Raw genomic sequence first — 23,576 nt, 5'->3', positions numbered from 1 at the left:
GTCATATAATGGGAACTACAGACCTGGCATCCACTTTGATTTTGCCTCAAGTCTCATGAAAATGACCCATAAAATACGAACTTACAGAATAAAGCAAAAACTACAAAAAAGTTATTGTTGCCATAAAATTGGGATAATTGGCTCATCCTTGTTTAATTTAGATCTGGGTTTGATGCTAGAATTAGTGGAGTTATAGTAAGGGATCCAGACTAACATTACAGCAGTACCTCCGATGCTTTAAACTGCACATATTTTGTTCATGCAGAGCATCTGCATGATCAAACTGTTGATCATAGAATTATTTTAAAGTGGTGTCCAGCAGGTGATGCATGTTGAAGACAAGAGGGAAAATAAGCCTCTTAAAAAGTGTTAATACACAGCTCAGAAAATGAAAAGGAATATTCAGATTCTTGTGAATAAAAGCAGGAAGGGGCACATTTATGTTTATTGGACATCATGTGTCAGTTTGAGTACGTCTCCTCAGGAGATCTTGTTTCATCATGTGAAATGGAAAGAATTACAAGAATTACGTCAAGTTGAGAGAAAGCAACAAGCCATTGAGATGCATAGGGTTCTGAACTGACGTTTATGCAGCTGTACTAATGGTAAATAAGGTCTGCATGTACTTTACAAACTTTTCAGTCGAGCATAATGTTTACCTTTTCTGCATGTTTTGAAGACCGATTTTTTAAATGCGTTTTCCAGCTTTTCAATAGCAGTTTATAATATTGTATTACACCTTACTGAAAACTAGTCAAGGTTTTAGGAGAATATCAACGGCCTCACCGAGACAGTCTTTTTAGGGTTGGCAGGTCTGGAATTATTTACAGGATTCCAATTTTTACAAACTTCTATGTGTCTAGTCTCTCTGTATAATAAAAAATGAATAATAGCATGCATTTTTATCCAGTATTTATCTGCTAACATAAACACAATATTAAATCATCCATTTTTATTGCATTTTGTGAACGATTTACTGCAGGAAAAATTAACTTAAGAAATATTTTTGCAATAACTTCATTAAAGAACTGTAACTGAAAAGTGAAATTGGGGAACATGGCTATTGAGGAAATAAGATGTATGTGGAAATAAAGACAAAAATTTGCTTTTATAATAATGAATGCCATGAATTCACAGTTGGTGAAAAGTGAATTCTAGTATCAGATCAGCAGTAATAAACACAATTGTAGTATGGATATAATAAATAATAAATGCAGAAAAGAAATTTTGGTTCCTGAGTAGTTTATTACAACCATGTATTAATGTAATTTAAAGACTGGTTTTATATTGTGTTCCAGTGTCAGTTTGATATTGCTGTATCCAGTGAGATCATGGCCATCTTGGCACTAACAACCAGTCTTCAGGATATGAGGGAGAGACTGGGCAAGATGGTTGTAGCCAGCAGTAAAGATGGGGTACCAATCACTGCTGAAGATCTGGTAAGGAGGATCAAAAACAAAGTTGTATGCCCTTTATAGAAAATTATTCCTTATTATATTAAAGAAAAACACATGAGCGTTGTTTTTTATTGGTCTTGTTTCAGCAGTTGTATACAAGGTCAGTTTTACTTTTACATGATAATACATGTATAGGTAACAGATGTAAATTTGCACACATTAACCATTCTTAATGTTTCATTCCACTGCCAAAAAATCTTAAACTGAGATAATGTCTAGTTGCTCCTAAACAAAAATGGTACCACTCTTATGTCCATTATAACTGCCCTTGCAGCCATCTTGAAAATCTTGTTATCACCACTCCTGAATGGAAAGTCATATTGATGTGGAATTCTGACTAAAAAGACCTTATGTGATGTTTAATTGGTCCTAAATGAAAATGGTGTCACTTCTTTAAAATCTTTTTATCTAATTAGATGGTTATGTCAGCATGTGGTTTTCAGTAAAATACTTCTGACATAAAGGCCTCTCAAATTTTTACAAATGATTCTAATCTGTCATCTAAGTCTGATATGGCTACCTTTAATAAATATAGAAAAAATTTGAAAAGTCCTGCTGTCAAAAAACACTGAGCAGAATTTGACCAACTTTAATCGAAAGAATCTTGGCATGAAAACCTTTTCAGTTTGTAAAGTTCATGTGACTCTGCCATCAAATATGATCACTGTTAACTAATTTCACAGTGCTTCCAGGCATAAGATTTTTTAAATTGCCACAAATGATGTTACTCTGCCATTCAGTATGGTTATTATTACTTGCAAAAAAAAGATGTCAGCCAGATGTGCGATCACATGTCCACTTGGACATCTTATGGTTGATTTAAAGCTACCTTTGCTGTAAGGGCTGTTCCAGAACGTTTTTCAGAACATACTTTAAGATGACTAGTTTACACAGAACACTTGAACTGGTCTGCATTACCACACCACCCATATATAAATTTACAATACGTTCCTTCTGACCAACTTTCCATTAAGAACAACCCTTACACTATTACATATTGTATTTTGCACTGTTGTATTTCATAGAATTTGTTGCAATTATTTATTTTCAGGGAGTGTGTGGTGCACTAGCTGTTCTGATGAAGGATGCAATTAAACCAAACCTTATGCAAACACTTGAGGTAATTGGAAAAAAATGAACATTATGTTAGAAATGAGGTGTATGTGTTGTTTTCATTTCATGGGTTCATATTATTCTCAGCTATAACAGAAAGAAGGTATTCTAGCCATGAAAAAGAATTATTGCCTAAAATATTTCTTTCCCTGAAGTTTCTTTTTCTACCCTGGTATGCAAGCCACATATAATTTCAACCAGACTTACCTAGCATCATCATTGTTTAATTGAAGTTCATTATCACAGTAATACCAAACCAGACTTAAACCAGACTTACCTAGCATTGTTATTGTTTGATTCAAGTTCAAGATCACAGTAATACCAAACCAGACTTACCTAGCATCATCGTTTGATTCAAGCTCATTATTACAGTAATACCAAACCAGACTTAAACCAGACTTACCTAACATCATCATTGTTTGATTCAAGTTCAAGATCACAGTAATACCAAACCAGACTTACCTAGCATCATCGTTTGATTCAAGCTCATTATTACAGTAATACCAAACCAGACTTAAACCAGACTTACCTAGCATCATGTTTGTTTGATTTTAGCTCATTATTACAGTAATACCAAACCAGACTTACCTAACATCATCATTGTTTGATTCAAGTTCAGTATTACAGTAATACCAAACCAGACTTACCTAGCATTATCATTGCTTGATTCAAGTTCAATATCAAAGTAATACCAAACCAGACTTACCTATCATCGTCATTGTTTGATTCAAGTTCAGTATCACAGTAATACCAAACCTGACTTACCTAACATCATCGTTTGATTCAAGTTCAGTATTACAGTAATACCAAACCAGACTTACTTAGCATCATCATTGTTTGATTCAAATTCAGTGTTACAGTAATACCAAACCAGACTTACCTAGCATTATCATTGTTTGATTCAAGTTCATTATTACAGTAATACCAAACCAGACTTACCTATGATCATCATTGTTTGATTCAAGTTCATTAGTACAGTAATACCAAACCAGACTTACCTAGCATCGTCATTATTTGATTCAAGTTCAGTATCACAGTACACTCGCGCACAACGGGGTCCACAAACATAGACTGCACTATAAGCGAGGCGCGAGTTACCAAGGGACCTCCAGAAATTGGAAAAAACTGCTTTGACATCAAGAAACTGAGGAGGCGGGGCAGAGAAGCGGCATTAGGGAACTGGGCTGTTCATTGACTGAATCCTCATTTTACATCCACGTCGATAATAATTTTTAATAATGTGCTCTTTTTAATGAAGTTGTTCAGTATTCTGTTTAAATAACATTTATTTTCAAAATGTCCAACATATGAAAGATTGTTCCAACTGGTTTCAACAACCATCACGTGTATGCGAAAAAATCTATGTATTACATCACTGCTTTTTGTTTTCTTGATGAGTCTGGTTCCCGTAGTGGTGTTTAATATTATCCTGCTAAATCGGGAGTCCCAAGAGCAGGGAACTAGACAAACAGTTGATACACCACCAAACAAGATTCCTTTTTTTTTCAAAAACATGTGACATTTATTTCGCGTGACAATCGTCTGCATCGAAACTCAATTTTTATTTTGTTCAGTTAGTACAATACTGATGTCGTGATTTCATTGGAAGTAATAATGAAACTTCTTTTCATCCTTGAGGATATCTCTAAGTGCCAGTTTAAGAATTCTCCAAAACTCGCTTGCCGACAATGGAATGTATCTGTGAAATCAAGCTCTTTATTTTACAGAGTATTCATTTCGCTTGGCTGCCTTGTTATCTTTGATCACAGTAATGAAAGAGTTGGTTAATTTAAGGCAGTTTATGTAACATGCACAATAATATTTATAAGTGTTTGATTGATCAAATGAAGTGAGTTCACCCGACGTACGACCAGGGCCGCTAGATTTTAAGTTTGTTGGATTTTCATTCCTTTTAACTTTTCTTTTATCCCACCTCCTTTATTTGATTCAGAACATGTAATTAACGTGACAATAAAAAGGAGGCCAGCTTTTAATTCAGTGCAACAATACAATGCTTCCAGAAGTCAGTTATCAAAACAAGGTCGGCACCTAATTATGTTCTCAGAGAAACACTTGCGGACATAGCTGTTACGGTAGATTGACTCATTTCACGTTTAATTTCAAGAGGCACATTGCATTTTATGATGAATACACTTAAAAGGAACTGAAAGATAGAACTAGAACACAAATTTCAATTGATAAAAAAATATTTAATTTGTATTTATTAAAGTACTGCCTCCACTCTGCGTAATTGACATTTTCATTGATCTAAATTTCCTTACATATCATTAATTGCAGTGTACTTGGAATGTCGTTTGGAAAGAAAATGTAACAAATTGTATTACCTATTTTTAAATTTTTGATATTTCATAGTGTTGATTGAATTTCCAGGTCCTATCTTCCATTTTTGATGATAAAACAAGCAATACATCAAAGTTTCCGTTACCATTTTTGATCGCGATTTTCTTCAAGTTCAACAAATAGGGATCAATTTTTGGGGTCTTTTCTGGTTTTAAAAAATGGGATTCATGCCTGACCCCATGTTATAAGCAGGTTCATGAGTTATAATGGCTGAGTTATCAAGGGAGTGTAATACCAAACCAGACTGGTTCAATTTGGATACAAGGTTTTCCCAAGAGAGTTACAAAGTCAGATATGGATTGCCAGATTCAATATATTTGTTGTGAATTATGCAGTTAGTTTTAGATACCTAATTATTGATAAACAGTAATGGACTTTTGTCTTGAAAATACACCTTTGCATCTACATGGAACATATTTTTCTTTGTAGGGTACTCCAGTATTTGTCCATGCTGGCCCTTTTGCCAACATAGCTCATGGAAATTCTTCCATTCTAGCAGACAAGATTGCACTCAAACTTGTGGGTGAAAATGGATTTGTTGGTAAGAATATGCTTCAGTTATTTTCTGTCCTTTAGTTTTTTGACATGATGTACATGCACTGGGTGTCTTGTCAGACAGACAATCCAGCATTTCTTTGACTTGTACATTTTTCAAGAAAGCTCCTGTCTGTTTCTACCTTGAAACATGTTATGTAAAGGTACCTGATGGACCAGTATTTTTATCCTTTATTTAAAGGTGTTCTTTTTAGAGGTTGTAAATGTCAATGAAAACAAGAGGGTTAATAGTGTCCAATATGAGGCATTTCTTTATAAAGTGGTATCTAATTGGGTAGGTTTCACTATACATAATCATTGATTTTACTGATCCATTTCTTTGTAATTATGACCACATTTTGTATATCTAAATGCACTCATAATGTCATATTGTGCACTCGTCACCTGTAGTACATTGCATTTACAGGCATATGTTTTACTGAAAGTCACTATTGCAGCCATGATTTGAATGAAAATTGGACTGGATTTCAGCAGCAAAAACTCGTATTTAGCTCATCTCCCATGGGGCCTGAGATGGCTCAGTGGTCTGATGTGCTTGCAGATCACTCAGATCACCCTTCTATCTTTGTGGGTTCGAGGCTTAACTTGGTAAATGAGGGGATTTGAAAAAGCTTGCAATTTGTTTCCCATGGGTCAGTGGTTCTGTTTATCATGTAAAGCCTATCATCTGCTGAAAAATAGCATTAAACATACAAAACCAAACCAGTCTTGATTCTTCAAAACAGCATTTTAATAGGAAACAGTTTCTGGATATTTAAACCAGTTTTTACACGTATATGTCTAAGTCAGGCATAAGCTCAATAAATATACATAGAACTAATTATTGTCCTATTTGTTTGGACTTGCATGACAATACACATGGTTCTGTAATATATGTTGGTTAGCATTTTTGCTTTGTGAATAAGAAAAGTAATTGTTACCCAGGATGCAATTCACCAAGTAACATACAAAGAATAACTTACTAAAGACACCAACCACAACCAGTCTTAATAGATTGGTGCTGTTACAGTAAAACATACTGGGCACCCAGGAAAGGCACTTTCATTCTGAAGTAGTCGCACACACAGATGCAGTTAAGAAATTTGTATCATTTTTATATGAACTCTTTGAATAATCAGTGTACCCTGGCATAAATTTTCAGCATTCCCAGGGTATCATGTATGTCTAAATAGAACAACTCTTAAATGAAGATGGTTGTGGGAAATATAACTACTTGGTTCTGTATAAATTTACTGTAAATAAGCATGTGCAAATCTGTATGGTTTGGCAGTGACAGACATAGCTACTTGTTCCTGTAGAAAGTTACTGTAAATAAGCATGTACAAATCTTCATGGTTTGGCAGTGACAGACATAGCTACTTGTTCCTGTAGAAAGTTACTGTAAATAAGCATGTACAAATCTGCATAGTTTGACAGTGACTGACATAACTACTTCTTTCTGCAGAAATTTACTGTAAATAATCATATATAAATCTGCATGGTTTGGAAGTGACAGACATAACTACTTGTTTCTGTAGAAATTTACTGTAAATAAGCATGTACAAATCTGCATGGTTTGAAAGTGACAGACATAACTACTTGTTTCTGTATAAATTTACTGTAAATAAGCATGTAGAAAATCTGCATGGTTTGACAGTGACTGACATAGCTACTTGTTTCTGAAGAAATTTACTGTAAATAAGAATGTACAAATCTGCATGGTTTGGCTGATGGATAAAACAACTTGGTTCTAAAAAAATGTTACTGCAAATAAGCATGTGCATGCAGATCTGAATCATTTGACAATGACAGACATATTTACTTGGTTCTGGAGAAATTTACTGTAAATAAGCATTGCAAATCTACATGGTTTGACAGTGACTGAGGCAGGATTTGGAGCAGACATTGGAATGGAAAAATTCTTCAACATCAAGTGCCGTTACTCTGGTCTTGTTCCCAGTGCTGTTTGTCTGGTTGCTACAGTACGTGCCATCAAAACTCATGGAGGAGGGCCCACTGTCACTGCTGGATTGCCTCTGCCAAAGGAATATAGGGAAGAGGTAACATATAAATATTACATTCTTTACCAGATAAAGTCTGCATTTTTTAAGACAATTTTTACTGGCAAATATAAACATGTCTAGTTGCTAGACCTGTCGGATGTGTTGTCTGTGTGGGACAGTCAGAACATGAGGTAATGATGGAAAGAGGTAACTCCCTGCAATATAGAGAAGCAAAAATGAATACATTTACTGAAAGTTAAGGGACAGTTTTACATAGACATATTAAGATTGGACATGTAAAGTTTTTGTACCAGATATTTGTTATGGTCGTATCCATCAATCCATGTAATAGTGCATGTGGTCTCAGTTTTAGCTCACTTGGCCCATCATGGTATAATGGTGCTCTGTCTGGAATATATGTTTATGCTATCAAAATTGTTATGTTTGATTTAATTTAATTGTTTGTTTGTTAGCCTTAATTTATTTAATTATTCCATTACATGCTATTGTAATGTAACTTGATTTGACTTTGTCCAGAAATTCAGTTCAGTTCTGTTTGACCTGACTGTTACTGATAAACACCTAATGATAGAAACATTCTGTCTAGTTTCTGACCTTGATTCAGTACCAGTATTAGTTTTGGTAAACAACTTTTTTTATTTGAATTTATTCTTTCTTAGAGTAAGAATTGTCAAGTTAAGTCAAGGCCATACCTGGATGATGTGATAATTATCATGTAACAAACTTCCATTTCTTCTGGAAAGATGAACTCTTGACCTCCATCCGGGAATCTGTTTTGTGTTGTAGTTAGTCTTACAACTGTTGTCTTTATAGAGATTAGTCGGGCTGCAGACATGTTGTGACCAGTTTGAGTTGAAATTTTATTTTATTGAATTTCAAGTGATTATTTTCCCTGGAAATACACAAGTACTTCTACAAAATTCTTCGATAAAAACATTTATTAAAAGTTACACTGAATTCAAAACTGGAATAATATTTTCTGTGATTCAACAAGAAACTGTTGACACAACAGCACTTCCCAGGTTAAAATAGACGTCATCGTCTTCCTTTTTGGATTTCATTGAGATTTGAATTCTGTTTCATTTAGAACCTTTTATTACTAGGAGTTCTATTTTTTTTAATTCTTGGATTATTTTTGGATTTGATTCATAAAACCTAAGTTTTTTTTCTCTCATTTTTTTCACTTGATATTTCAGGGAAATAAATTGTTTGTTAAATTTTACAAAGATTTTTGTCTTCACTTTTTTCCTGTTACTTTTTGTAAGAGCCTAGACTCAACAAAATCCTGGACAAGTTCAGTAATGAGCAAGGTACATGCATATTGTTAGTGTAATCTTGCATCTGATTGGCTGAGTTTTTTACTACTCTGGAGGCCATATTTCTGATCTGATTTGGTCAGATTTGGAATATATTCTTAAATCATCAGTCACAGACAAGTTTGGTAATGAATGATATATATGTGTAATAATTAGGTGATCTTGCATCTGATTGGCTGATATGCTACCATTCTGGAATCCTTATTTCTCATTCAGTTTTAAACAAACTTGCAAGATGGGCATATATCAAGTTTGATGATTAGCAATATCAACTCATAATAATGGATTTATATTGTATCTGATTGACTTGGCTTTTTTCTGTCTCTGGAGATCTTTGTATTTTTATCTGATTTTGAGTAAACTTAGTCAATTTGAAATTTCTGTGAGCAAGATTTGAACATATTAATTGCATTGAATGCAGTTAGAAATAGTTCTCAAATTGTATGCAGTGTAATCAGTGTTTTCCTTTAAAATACCCATCTGCTTTCCTAAGGAAAGCAAGGGATGTAACCCATGATATTGACTTAAAAGAATCACAGTTTTGGGTTACATGCATGGTTTATACAACCATGAAAAAAACTTGAACTACTTTGAAATTTAAAAATAATTTTGTATTTACATTGGCAAGTCTTTAAATTTGTTGAAAAACTTGAATTTTGCCAAAGCTTCTTGAATTTGATTGAATACAAAATGATTAAACTCAATAAAATTTATCATATTTTGAATTCACAATTTGTGTAATTTATGAATTTTTATGTCTATTCCATAGCACAAAGTCATAGGGGTTTTTTTGGAGGTTTTTTTTGTGGCAATAAAATTTAATAATTCTCACAGGGAATGAGTTGCAACATTGCATAAAAGGCAGGAGTTGGGTGTAGGTCACATTCAAGGACATGCCTTTTTCTTAAAGTTTCGGCGCAAGTTTTGACATAACTGTAAGTTTTGGCAACTTTCTGTTCTCTGGACAAGAAACTTGATAAATGGAAGCATTTTGATAAGTATTACATCAACTACCATATTCAAGTTAATTCATTAGGCTTGAACATTTCTTTTATTATTTGATATCTTAGTAACTGCATTCATTTTAATTCTAAACTTTGATGTTTATTCATTATAGGTCTTTTTTTTGTCAGTTAAATATTTACAAACTTCACTTCCACGGTATGTTGTTGTGCCTCTGTTCAATTGGTTGCTAAATTGTATACATGGATGCTTTTGGCTACCTTTTCAAAAATCAGTCAACTATAAGCTACTGTTTTTTTTTTTTAAGTCTGCCTTGACACAAGTCCAACATTGTGATCACTTTTGTATCCATTTTACATCAAGGCTTCCATTAGAGTTTTATTTTATGGCGTCCTGAGGATCCACACATTTAAATTGTATAGGGTCTTTACAAGATGTTAATGGGTGCCAGTTCCAAGTTTCTAGGGTAAGCTGCGTGTCTGACACAGAGAGGGGGGAGGGAGGGGGGAGACTCACTAAGATTTTAAAACTAGGAGTCTAGGACTCCTATTTTGATAAAAATAAGAATCCCCCCAGGAAAAGTTGCAGTTTTATTTATTTGTAATTATTTGTAATTCTTGAAATATTTAGGTATTAAAATTGGTATCCTGTCAGTCGACTTGGGAACATGCTACACAAGGCCATTCTTGAGGCCATAATATGTTGTGCCCTCCAAAACAAAAATATCAGGCAAGGCATCTTACATTGTAAACTAGATGATTTTGAATTTGTGAATTTTACAATGAGCATTCATGTGCTTAATCCAGCTGGTGTGTAACATTATTCTCATTTCTTCTTGAAAGGTTAAGTCGCACCCAAACTCCAGGTTCTCTTGTTTTTATTTAGCAACAATGGCGCAGAGTGAAGTCACACCATAAGGTGTTTTGATTAAAATCTGGCACAATTTTCTATGTGATTAGACACTTTCTAGTACGGGACCCCGAGTGGCCGAGTGGTCTAAAGCGCTCACCGTTCCGGATCACTGCGATCTCACCTCTGTCTGCGTGGGTTCGAGTCCAACGCTCAGCTACCGTGGGTATGTGGGAAATCCTGCCAGTAGCTTCTAGTGGGTTGGTGGTTCTTCCCTGGCTTTTCCAGGGTTCTTCCTCCACCAGTTATACTGGCCGCCATGTATAGCCTATCTTGTACTGAAAAATGGCGTTAAACCCAAGAACAACAACAACTTTCTAGTGCTATTTTAGATTCAGAATAAAACCATTTTTAAAAAAAGAAGGATATTTAATTTGAGAAACAACAACATTGAAACTTGATAGATACAAGAAAGCATATCACATATGATAACTGCACTAACTAATGTTCAAGTAAATGAAAATATGAATTTCACTTTACAAGACTTGTTTATTTTTTAAAGTGTTGTCACCAGTTGGCATTACTAGCATTTTAATTAATAGAAATTTAATCATATATTTATGATTTTATATTACTCTGACAAACAGGAGTTTTAAAGAAAATCTACAAAAATAGATGACTTTTTTGAAAGCTGTGAATTTCATGTTGTTGATTCCGAGTTGAGGGCACTAACTGCCATTTCTGACAATAAAACCAGTGATTTATCATGGTATAGTTTTGATGATAAATGTATTCACATTCATCAAATATCAGCCGTTTTGGGGATATTGTTTAAAACAAATAATGGGATTCAACCCAGCTCCCATGTTATAAGCAGGTTCATGAGTTGTCCAGGCATGCTACAACACAGAGATGATCAAGACCTGGTTGGCAGTAAGAATTGGTTTTTATTATTTTTCCATATTAAAGGTCACTTTGCATAGTGAAAGTTTACTTTCCTCTGACAACCCATTTCTTTTTGGACTAGTGTATATCTTCACTATCTGTCAAAATGCATTATACTTATTGGTTTTCCTGCAGGAATAGCTAACAAGAGATTTGTCACTTTTTTTGCGGCAGTATTAAAGCAGTGTAAAGATTCTTTATCTCACCTGGTTATGAGGCCAATTGAGTTCTTAAAAAATTCTTTAACAATATTTAACCAGATTGTACAGAAAGCATTCTTGTCTATCTTACCTAAAGTTCTTCCATGTTGTTGAATAAAGGGCATTATCAAATATGGCTGCCAGAAAACTTAAAAGTTTTGGGTTCTACTTTTAAAAAAATGCTTTTACAAAATTTAACCAAATTTTATGGAAACGTCTTGACATAAGCCCTTTCATGTTCAGATAATGCATACAGAAAAGTAGGAAAATCTTGAAACAATTTTTTTCAGAAAGAAATTTCTGCAGAAAGTATCCAGCTGAGCCAGATTTCTTGGCCACATGCTTTTGCATTTGGCTATTAATTTGGCTGTTATTAGGCAGGTGTCTGCCAGGTGAATGGTCTCTGGCCTCTTTTCTTGGAGGGGGGCAGGTGACAGAAGCAGAAGATTTAGGAGAAAAGAAAAGAAAAGAAAAAGAAATGTCATATATTGGCATCATGACTCACAATAACATGCAAGAAAATTGATTCTGAGCAGAACTCTAATCAGTTGTCAGTAATGTAAAATTTTGGCATAGCAAGAGTTATCATGTTTATTTGCACTTTGCCATGTTGCCACATTTTTTTATCACTGATGTTTTACAGAACCTAGAGCTTGTGACAAATGGCTGCTGTAACCTACAGAAGCAGATTGAAAATGCCAATAAATTTGGTGTTCCTGTTGTGGTGGCCATTAACAGATTCGAGTAAGCATGAAACATCGTTTTCTCCATCAAGTTACTCCTTTGCATGTATACTTAATCATTATTGAATGTTTGATGTTTGTGATCTTAAAATGGAGCTAGAATCATTAAATGTGCTTTTGCTTGCTTTTAAATTGGGTTCTCTTATGAGCTCTTCTAAGGCTTCAATAAAAAATTAATTATTATCATTGCATTTTTTAAAGTTTATAATTTAAAGGCAGAATACTGTGGTCCTGCCAGACTAGACATGCCTGAATACCAGGAACTTCTGCACCATTCCATATAGATACTTAAAACCTTGGGTTAGGACTGGGTCCATTCTGTAGATGCAGTATTTTTAATTTTGATCTATCACCTGTGGGCAAAGATTGTAGGGTTGGGGCACTTATGCCTCTATATAATTCTTTATAAGCCCCTGTATAATTCTGTATAAAACTTTAAGGTTTTGTTGGACAACTCCAACACTGTTCAAGACAGACACTTAAAAATTTTGTATAATATTGGGGGTGAGCTGTTGATATGCAGTGGTGGAGCATATAGTGTTATGGCATTCAGTCAGTCATCCATCTGTTAACATTTTTTGCTTGCAGACAATAAATTTAGTTTTGTTCAATCAACTTACACTAAACTTCATGGATGGCTTTCTCTTGCTAAGTAAGAAGCCTATTATTGATTTTGGTGTCAAATTGTTATAGGTAACAGTCACTGAAAAGAGATGACCACTCTGTTGGCTTTGTGGTTAGAGCATGCACCTCAGATGTTGGAGGTCGTGGGTTTGAACCCTGGCCAAGTCATGCCAAAGACTTATCTACAGCATGATACCACAGTGCTGGACATCGCTATAAACTGCCACACTGCGGACATCTTAGCATATGACTGAAAAATTGTTAAAGCTACATTAAAATCCATATCACACACACACAGACGTTGAAAAAAGAAAAATGGCTTTTGAGCAGTGACATGATTCCATCACACATGTAGACTACATTTTGAAGATGGTTTGCACTTGTGGCAAGGAAGGGGCCCATTAGTTTTATGATCAAAATTTAAATGGTCAGCATTACCGTGGCCGAAAAAAATAGTTTTCACATAATGGCTTTAGTTCTAAACCACATTCCTTAAGTTTATGGATTAAAATTAATTTTCACACCTGGTTCACAACATGTAAACAGTTGACATTTTACAACTTTGAAACTATTTAGATCCCAGCCCATTAACCATATATATATATATATATATATATATATATATATATATATATATATATATTATGCAACTAAAATTGTCCTGAGATTCTTTTTTACCCCAACAGACTTGACCATTTTTGGCACAGATTGGAGGGGGGACAGAGGAGGGGCATAAGGATGTTTTACAAATGTTCTGATTTTAAACTGATATAACGTTTATAAAGTATTATGCATCTTTCATTGCAGGTCATTGTGCCAAACAAATAAATAATTAAGTTAATCCTTATTATACTGAATGATAGTGGTGCCCATGCAAGCAGTATTTTTATCAAAAGAAATATCAGTACAGAATTAATGCACCTTACATCTTCATAAAATCTATTCTTATTTATTATCAAATATATAAATTATCATACTGGTGTTTTAAATAGCTTTCATCTTCTTGGGGGGAAAAAGCAGATACCAGTAGTAAATTCTCAAATTTGTATTTTATATAGATATCATGTCAGATAAAGAAGCAGATACCAGTAGTAAATTCTCATATTGGTGTTTATATATAGCTTTCATCTTCTCAGATATAAAAGCAGCAGATACCAGTAGTAAATTCTCATATTGGTGTTTATATATAGCTTTCATCTTCTCAGATATAAAAGCAGCAGATACCAGTAGTAAATTCTCATATTGGTGTTTTTATATAGCTGTCATGTCAGATAAAGAAGCAGATACCAGTAGTAAATTCTCATATTGGTGATTATATATAGCTTTCATCTTCTCAGATATAAAAGCAGCAGATACCAGTAGTAAATTCTCATATTGGTGTTTATATATAGCTTTCATCTTCTCAGATATAAAAGCAGCAGATACCAGTAGTAAATTCTCATATTGGTGATTATATATAGCTTTCATCTTCTCAGATATAAAAGCAGCAGATACCAGTAGTAAATTCTCATATTGGTGTTTATATATAGCTTTCATCTTCTCAGATATAAAAGCAGCAGATACCAGTAGTAAATTCTCATATTGGTGTTTATATATAGCTTTCATCTTCTCAGATATAAAAGCAGCAGATACCAGTAGTAAATTCTCATATTGGTGATTATATATAGCTTTCATCTTCTCAGATATAAAAGCAGCAGATACCAGTAGTAAATTCTCATATTGGTGATTATATATAGCTTTCATCTTCTCAGATATAAAAGCAGCAGATACCAGTAGTAAATTCTCATATTGGTGTTTATATATAGCTTTCATCTTCTCAGATATAAAAGCAGCAGATACCAGTAGTAAATTCTCATATTGGTGTTTATATATAGCTTTCATCTTCTCAGATATAAAAGCAGCAGATACCAGTAGTAAATTCTCATATTGGTGATTATATATAGCTTTCATCTTCTCAGATATAAAAGCAGCAGATACCAGTAGTAAATTCTCATATTGGTGTTTATATATAGCTTTCATCTTCTCAGATATAAAAGCAGCAGATACCAGTAGTAAATTCTCATATTGGTGATTATATATAGCTTTCATCTTCTCAGATATAAAAGCAGCAGATACCAGTAGTAAATTCTCATATTGGTGATTATATATAGCTTTCATCTTCTCAGATATAAAAGCAGCAGATACCAGTAGTAAATTCTCATATTGGTGATTATATATAGCTTTCATCTTCTCAGATATAAAAGCAGCAGATACCAGTAGCAAATTCTCATATTGGTGATTATATATAGCTTTCATCTTCTCAGATATAAAAGCAGCAGATACCAGTAGTAAATTCTCATATTGGTGATTATATATAGCTTTCATCTTCTCAGATATAAAAGCAGCAGATACCAGTAGTAAATTCTCATATTGGTGATTATATATAGCTTTCATCTTCTCAGATATAAAAGCAGCAGATACCAGTAGCAAATTCTCATATTGGTGATTATATATAGCTTTCATCTTCTCAGATATAAAAGCAGCAGATACCAGTAGTAAATTCTCATATTGGTGATTATATATAGCTTTCATCTTCTCAGATATAAAAGCAGCAGATACCAGTAGTAAATTCTCATATTGGTGATTATATATAGCTTTCATCTTCTCAGATATAAAAGCAGCAGATACCAGTAGCAAATTCTCATATTGGTGATTATATATAGCTTTCATCTTCTCAGATATAAAAGCAGCAGATACCAGTAGTAAATTCTCATATTGGTGTTTATATATAGCTTTCATCTTCTCAGATATAAAAGCAGCAGATACCAGTAGTAAATTCTCATATTGGTGTTTATATATAGCTTTCATCTTCTCAGATATAAAAGCAGCAGATACCAGTAGCAAATTCTCATATTGGTGATTATATATAGCTTTCATCTTCTCAGATATAAAAGCAGCAGATACCAGTAGTAAATTCTCATATTGGTGATTATATATAGCTTTCATCTTCTCAGATATAAAAGCAGCAGATACCAGTAGTAAATTCTCATATTGGTGATTATATATAGCTTTCATCTTCTCAGATATAAAAGCAGCAGATACCAGTAGTAAATTCTCATATTGGTGATTATATATAGCTTTCATCTTCTCAGATATAAAAGCAGCAGATACCAGTAGTAAATTCTCATATTGGTGATTATATATAGCTTTCATCTTCTCAGATATAAAAGCAGCAGATACCAGTAGCAAATTCTCATATTGGTGATTATATATAGCTTTCATCTTCTCAGATATAAAAGCAGCAGATACCAGTAGCAAATTCTTTTTATTATAGAACTGACGCAGTCGCAGAGCTTGAATTGGTGCAGAAGATGGCCCGTGAAGCTGGAGCTTTTGATGCAGTTATCTGTAATCACTGGGCAGAAGGCGGGGCAGGAGCAGTAGCATTAGCAGAGGCAATTGACAGGGCCACAAGGCAACCAAGCAACTTCAAGTTTCTCTATGATGTCAAAGTAATTGAACATCAATATTCAAGATCAAAATGGTTGAAACGTACATTTTGGGCACTTTTTCTTTCAGTTGAATTTCATGCTTGTCAAGGGTTTTTCATGACAGTGCAAGACATCAATGAAATGAGATTGGAGGAATTCATTTCATAATAGAAAAGTATCCCATCTTCAGTTGATTTTGGCATTCCTCAGCTACCATCCTTTTTCAACAGACTAAAATGGCTGTTAACAGAGACCAAACTGTACAGAAGTATCCTTATAAGCTGCCTACTTTGAGATATTCTTAAACATTTGGCCTCTAGTTCCGATGTCAGATGACAGTGGAACATACTAAATAGCACTGATTGATTATGCAGTAAGATGTCATACCTTACACATACACGCATTATATTTATAAGAATTGATGTCTTACATTGATAGACTGATCAAGGGTAGGAATCAGGCAGTTTCAGGTTTAGCTTTCCTGTGTGAACTGCAGAAGTCAAACAGTCTGAATAAAAGTATTTTGTATTGTTGGCTGCCTAGTCAGATTTGTATTAGGGTAAGACATTTTTTTATAATGTCCTGTTGTTCCAAAATGAAAATGATGATGATGTGACCTCCATTATGGCTTCCATGGTAAACATCTTTGAAACTTCTTGTTATCACTACTCCTAAACAGTCATATTATTGTGGTCATCTTGAAAATCTTGTTATTGCATTTTCTAATGAATATGATGGTCATATCAAAATGGGCTGTTCACTAAAAGTCATGATATCCAAGATAAATTGTGGCCCTAATGCAGTTTCTTGTCATCACTATTGTTACTAAAGTAGTAAACATCCATTAAATGAAATCTTAAAAGCTGCAGAACTGAATTTTATCAAATCTGACAAAAAGTATCCTGGTAAGAAGGCTTTCAGGATGGAACATATACCAATCTGCTTTCAAATACAGACACTTTACTAAAAACAGAAAACCATTTAAATGACTTCTTAAAGACCAAATATAGAATTTGACCCAATTAGGCAGTTTTCTGCAGTGAAGAGATTTCTAATTTGTAAAATTTTTGCAAATCAGATATTACAACAGATAGTAAATACAGCATAAACTTCTGAAAACCACTTAACAGATTTTGTCAAATTTAACAGAAAGCAACCAGTCATGAAGTAAAATTTGTAAAGTAACCAGTCATGAAATAAAATTTGAGAGAAAGCAACCAGTCATGAATTAAAATTTGTACAAATGATCCAGATCCATCATCAAATTTGGCCACCCATACAAAAAGATAAAAACAACATACAACCTATCACTAAAACAGCTTAACATGATTTGACTAGATTTCTCAGATTGCACTCAAACTGTGTAAAAATTATGCTGATCTGTCATTAAATATAGCCATCATTAATAAATGTAGCAAACCTTTAAGCAACTTCCTCTCAAATACTGCTCAACACTGTCAAATTGTGACAGCATCCTGTCATAGAGGACTTTAAAGATTTTGTACAACTGATGTCAATCCATGGTCAAAGATAAAAGCAGTTACACAACTTATCTGAAAATTCTTTTGAACAGATTTTGACTAACCTTGAGCCAGTTTGTCTTGGCATAGGAGCCTTTCAACACTGGACAGATGATGCTGATGTGTCCTCAGAAGGTTGATGGTAGGAAAGTTAAAGAAACCTTGAAACCATTGTTTTCACAATATTACGCAGTCAACGGCATTGTTGGAAGAAATTTTAGCAAAGCATTCTACTTAATCTTGGCTAACTGCTCTTGCATTTAGGCAGATGTATGCCAGGTGAACAATGTGAGGCATTCTTGGGCATCATATTTTGAGTATATATCTTCACAAGTATCATTCATAATTTTGTGCTTTTACCTCCATCCACTATGGGCTATTCTTACACCTGACATAATTCTTTGAAAATGCTATATGTTGAATTTGTTGGCAGACTTTTCCTTGCTCTATAGAAACATATTGAGAAATGTTTCACTACGTTGACTATTCTGTTTGAAGAGCAGGGAGAACAATGTGCTGATCATATCAGACACATACCTGACTCATGCATCACACCAGAGTGAACCCATGCCATTTTCCACAGGTAATGAAGGATATTCTTGTTGAATGTATTGACTTCTGCCTTGTGAGTCAGGTTTATTTTATTTTATTCAATTCAGGAACTTTATGATTATGCACCACATGAGAGAGTCATGGACTTTTTGAGGAAATGCAGTTCACTTATCAAATTTGCACCATATATTTGAAGGATTTTGTGGTTAGATTTTATTTTGCACACATTTTACAGAACTTTAACACCTTTATCTTTTAACTTTCATTACTTCGTACTTATTGTGTTGGTTTTTTTTGTTGTAATGCCTTATCTTCCTCGAGCTTCTTCCTTTTATTTATATACTTTATTTTCAATTGGCACCATATAGCCAGTACTGTTCTAATATATTGTCAAACCCTACAACAGTACTTGTGCTAGATATTGTGTAGTCAATGTGTTGTCCATATTATATTTGTGCAGTCATCATGGAAACAATTTCTGTCCACCAGTTGATACATGCATTTGTATATTGTATATACTCACTTATAGAGACCACTCCGGTGGCCTAGTGGTTAGATCATCTGCCTCGGATGCAGGCCACAGGTTCAAACCCTGGTCGAGTCATACCAAAGACTTACAAAAATAGTACTAACAGCTGCCTTGCTAGACGCTCAGCATTAAGAGGTTAGTGTTAGTACTGGTCGGCTGTTTGTCAGGATAATGTGACTGGGTGGGACATCATGCTACATGTCTGTGGCATGATGCCCATTGCTAAACATCACTATAAACTGTCACACTGCAGTCATCATATAAGAATTGAAATGGATATATTTATTTTTCATATTGTCTGTTTTTGTTGGGTTTTTTATGTTGTCATTTCAAACATTTGAGCTATATGTATTCTGATGGATTGTCATGAATTTCTTTGAATACTTTACAAAATCATAATAGAAATACTCCCTTCTCTTGGCAGCTTCCAATAGAGGAGAAAATTTCAATCATTGCTAAAGAAATTTATGGAGCAGATGGTATAAACATTCTCCCAGCTGCCCAGGAGCAGATAGATAGGTACAAGAAACAGGTAGGTAAAAAGAAGTCTAAATGTGCATATAATGATTTCCCCTCTTTATCCCACCAGACCCCAAGAAAGACAGTTTAGGACTTAAACTTACTACACATATTTTCAAACAGTTTGGTGGTTGTCACTTAAAGGGAAGAAATAAAGAATCTACATAATTATTGTTTCCTTACAACTTGCTTCTCCCTAAAGATCTTTAATAATGTAAGTGGTATACAGACTTGTATAATTACTTTTGTAAGTGTAAGTGGTAAACATGATATACAGACTTGTATAATTACTTTGTAAGTGTAAGTGGTAAACAGACTTGTATAATTACTTTTGTAAGTGTAAGTGGTAAACAGGAGATACAGACTTGTATAATTACTTATGTAAGTGTAAGTGGTAAACAGGGTACACAGACTTGTGTAATTACTTATGTAAGTGTAAATGGTAAACAGGGTATACAGACTTGTGTAATTAGTTTTGTAAGTGTAAGTGGTAAACAGGGTACACAGACTTGTATAATTACTTTTGTAAGTGTAAGTGGTAAACAGGGTATACAGACTTGTATAATTACTTTTGTAAGTGTAAGTGGTAAACAAACTTGTATAATATCTTTTGTAAGTGTAATTGGTAAACAGGAGATACAGACTTGTATAATTACTTATGTAAGTGTAAGTGGTAAACAGGGTACACAGACTTGTGTAATTACTTTTGTAAGTGTAAGTGGTAAACAGGAGATACAGACTTGTATAATTACTTATGTAAGTGTAAGTGGTAAACAGGGTACACAGACTTGTGTAATTACTTATGTAAGTGTAAGTGGTAAACAGGGTATACAGACTTGTGTAATTACTTATGTAAGTGTAAGTGGTAAACAGGAGATACAGACTTGTATAATTACTTTTGTAAGTGTAAGTGGTAAACAAGGTATACAGACTTGTGTAATTACTTTTGTAAGTGTAAGTGGTAAACAGACTTGTATAATTACTTTTGTAATTGTAAGTGGTAAACAGGAGATACAGACTTGTATAATTACTTATGTAAGTGTAAGTGGTAAACAGGGTACACAGACTTGTGTAATTACTTATGTAAGTGTAAGTGGTATGCAGGATATACAGACTTGTATAATTACTTCTTTAAATGTAAGTGGTATGCAGGATATACCAATCTGTAATTACTTCTATAAGTTTAGTGTGTTCAGGATATACAGATTTGTGCAGTTACTTTTTAGGTTGAATATAATTCCCATGAAACTTATGCTACAAAAAATTGATCAGCAATATTGTCAGACATATTCCTTCTGTTTGGATCTTCTGTAGAAAAATCACCCCGTTTAAGGTGAGCTCTGAAGAAACAAAATGCAGAATGATAAATTTATGCTGTCATTATGAATGACTTTTTATATAATTCTACAACTTTTAAGTAATCTGCTTCAGACTGAATCCTAATGCAGTAAGTATAACCTTCCAATAAAAATGGAAAAGAACTGTTGAAATGCCAACTTGTTTAAGCACACCTCTGGGTTCTCCCAAGACATTTTTGAAGCTGTAGGTGTACACGTGAAATAATGTTTCAAGTTCAGAACATTAAAAACATTAGACAAGAACACAAATTATTGAGGTGTTTCATATAAGCATAGTATTATAATAATACTCAGACCTGTAATTAAGAATTTAATAAATTGGGCATTTTACTCCCCAGTTTTAAGCTGCCAGGCTGAGTCTGAATAATCAAAATGTTAATTGTGCGTTTTTTATTGTGTCAAATGGCTTAGTGACCAAGACCAATTCTGGGTGTGTTCAATTAAATAGCTTCATTTGAATGAGGGGACTCAAAGAAATCAAGTATGTGCATTCCAACCTCTCCACACTCTGTATAGTGATTCCACATTCTATGTCATGCATTTCATTAATGAAGGTCAGTACAATTCACAAAGCAATAACTCTGCCATGTCAATAGTAATCCAGGAGTGCATGATGGACTGCTGTTATAAATTATTTTGACAAGCTGTTCATGGAGATGTAGTGGTACTAGGACACTTATAGTTTGTATTTAACTTGAAAGTTGTATGAACAACCAAGGAGTTTGTAGTAGAACTAGAAATTTGTATCAGAAGCTTGTGAGTTTTGTTGTAGAAACAGAAAGCTGAATCAAAAGCCTGTGAGTTTATTGTAGAAATATATAGCTGTATGAACAGCCTATGAGTTGACATGTTCCTGCAGCAATAACAATACAGCTTATTGGCATGAGGAGAAACACTGCAATGCATTTTATAATTTTCTACTCTTCATTAAATTTTGCCCTTTCATTCACAGGGTTTCAATGACCTTCCTATTTGCATGGCGAAGACTCACCTGTCCCTATCCCATGATGCAGCACTGAAGGGACGCCCAACAGGTTTTACTGTCCCCATCCGTGTAGTCCGAGCCAGCATAGGGGCTGGATTTATATATCCTCTGTTAGGAACTGTAAGTTGTATTCAGAATAGTATTCAGCATGATTTTACTTGGACTTGTAACATGTTGCAGAGATGCTCCCAGGGCACACGATTGCATGATTCACGCAAAAATTCTACCAATTTGTGCACTTGGAAAGCTGTGATCATGAGAACTCTCGCAAATTAATTTAAGTCGTGCATATGAAAATGTACTCTGCGCAGTATAACATTTTATTCAGCTATTCACCCTTAAAGGACTTGTAGAAATGGTAAAGTTATTGAAACTCTTGTTGCAAAGTGTATTTTGTCGTAACTGTTGACATATCTGGTTTCTTTGGCTTAACATGAATGTTTTTTTTATAAATTATTTACACATTGGACCCCATAGCAAGCTTTGTGTCAAAGTTTGAACCTTGCATAAAGGATGTTTTACAAATGCGTGTTTATAATATGGGCTATCGAGAAGACCCAAAATGGCTGATTCCCAGTGTTGTTAATCAATAGATGATGATTTAGCTTGGGATATGCTGGCTGATCATAGTAATTAAGGTAATTTGTTTTTAAAGTCAGGATGTTTATCAGATTATATGAACTGGGAAAGTATTAAAGGAGATGCCAGTGAGTGATTTTGAACCAATAAATGGCGTTAAATTTGAATCTGATGTACATGCTGCATGGACCAAAACAGATGGCATGACAGTCAACCCCTCATTTCAGCAGTATTTCAAGATTAATGTAGAAAAGGCAGACAAACAAGCCAAATTAAATTACAAACAATTTAAAAGTAGAGTGCACTTTTCGTTTCTTTTCTAGTCACAATTTATCCTGGCAGGATCATGTGCTACAAAACTATTTAGCCCTAATATAAAGGTTATGATAAAATCTAATCAATTAGAATCTAACAATGAAATTAGACAGTAAAGATATTTATTTGATTAAAATACCTTTGTTTGAACAAGTAGACTATAGCATTAATGGACTTAAATTCCTAATACAGCAATATGGAATAGTGAATCTGGCCTTGTAGTCAGTAGAGTGCTAATTCAAGAAAGTTGGACTTTGGCAGAGCATGTGTTCCTGTGAGCTGTGAAAGTGTGTTCACAGTACAGAACAATATTGATATGCAGATATGAAACCAATTAAGCTGAGAAACAAGGAACAGATTTTTACTTTTACAACTAGAGGCAACATATTTTAAAGATTTTGATTTTAATAGGGGTCTTACAGATTGGATAAGTAAAGAAGTGAGATGGATATTGAAGTGTTATGTAAATAATGAAGTATGGCCATTTCCTCCTCCCCCTCTATTTTGCTCAACTGCCCCCACTTACTTTTGGGACAAGGGGGGAAATCCCCCTTATAATAAAATCCAGGGAGCATCTCTGATGTTGCCCAAATATGGACACATCTGCAACCTTTATGTGT

At 34.0% G+C, this 23,576-nt stretch overlaps 1 protein-coding gene across 1 annotated transcript in view; it reads left to right on the top strand.

Annotated features, from left to right (window-relative positions):
• Positions 1 to 23,576, top strand: part of LOC149804273 (C-1-tetrahydrofolate synthase, cytoplasmic-like) — a 95,143-nt gene that overhangs the window by 69,133 nt on the left and 2,434 nt on the right. Inside the window, exons 16-23 of the mRNA XM_089938250.1 lie at positions 1,299 to 1,439; positions 2,509 to 2,577; positions 5,361 to 5,472; positions 7,344 to 7,525; positions 12,406 to 12,506; positions 16,443 to 16,620; positions 19,625 to 19,732; positions 22,030 to 22,182. Coding sequence (XP_089794376.1) covers positions 1,299 to 1,439; positions 2,509 to 2,577; positions 5,361 to 5,472; positions 7,344 to 7,525; positions 12,406 to 12,506; positions 16,443 to 16,620; positions 19,625 to 19,732; positions 22,030 to 22,182 — 1,044 coding nt within the window. The remainder of the gene's footprint in view (positions 1 to 1,298; positions 1,440 to 2,508; positions 2,578 to 5,360; positions 5,473 to 7,343; positions 7,526 to 12,405; positions 12,507 to 16,442; positions 16,621 to 19,624; positions 19,733 to 22,029; positions 22,183 to 23,576) is intronic.

Source organism: Sinohyriopsis cumingii, chromosome 2 (genome assembly GCF_028554795.1).
Source record: "Sinohyriopsis cumingii isolate HCF-2022 chromosome 2, ASM2855479v2, whole genome shotgun sequence".
Classification (NCBI taxonomy): domain Eukaryota; kingdom Metazoa; phylum Mollusca; class Bivalvia; order Unionida; family Unionidae; genus Sinohyriopsis; species Sinohyriopsis cumingii.
Note: the sequence above shows the minus strand (reverse complement) of the source record. Positions and strands in the feature narration are given on the sequence as shown.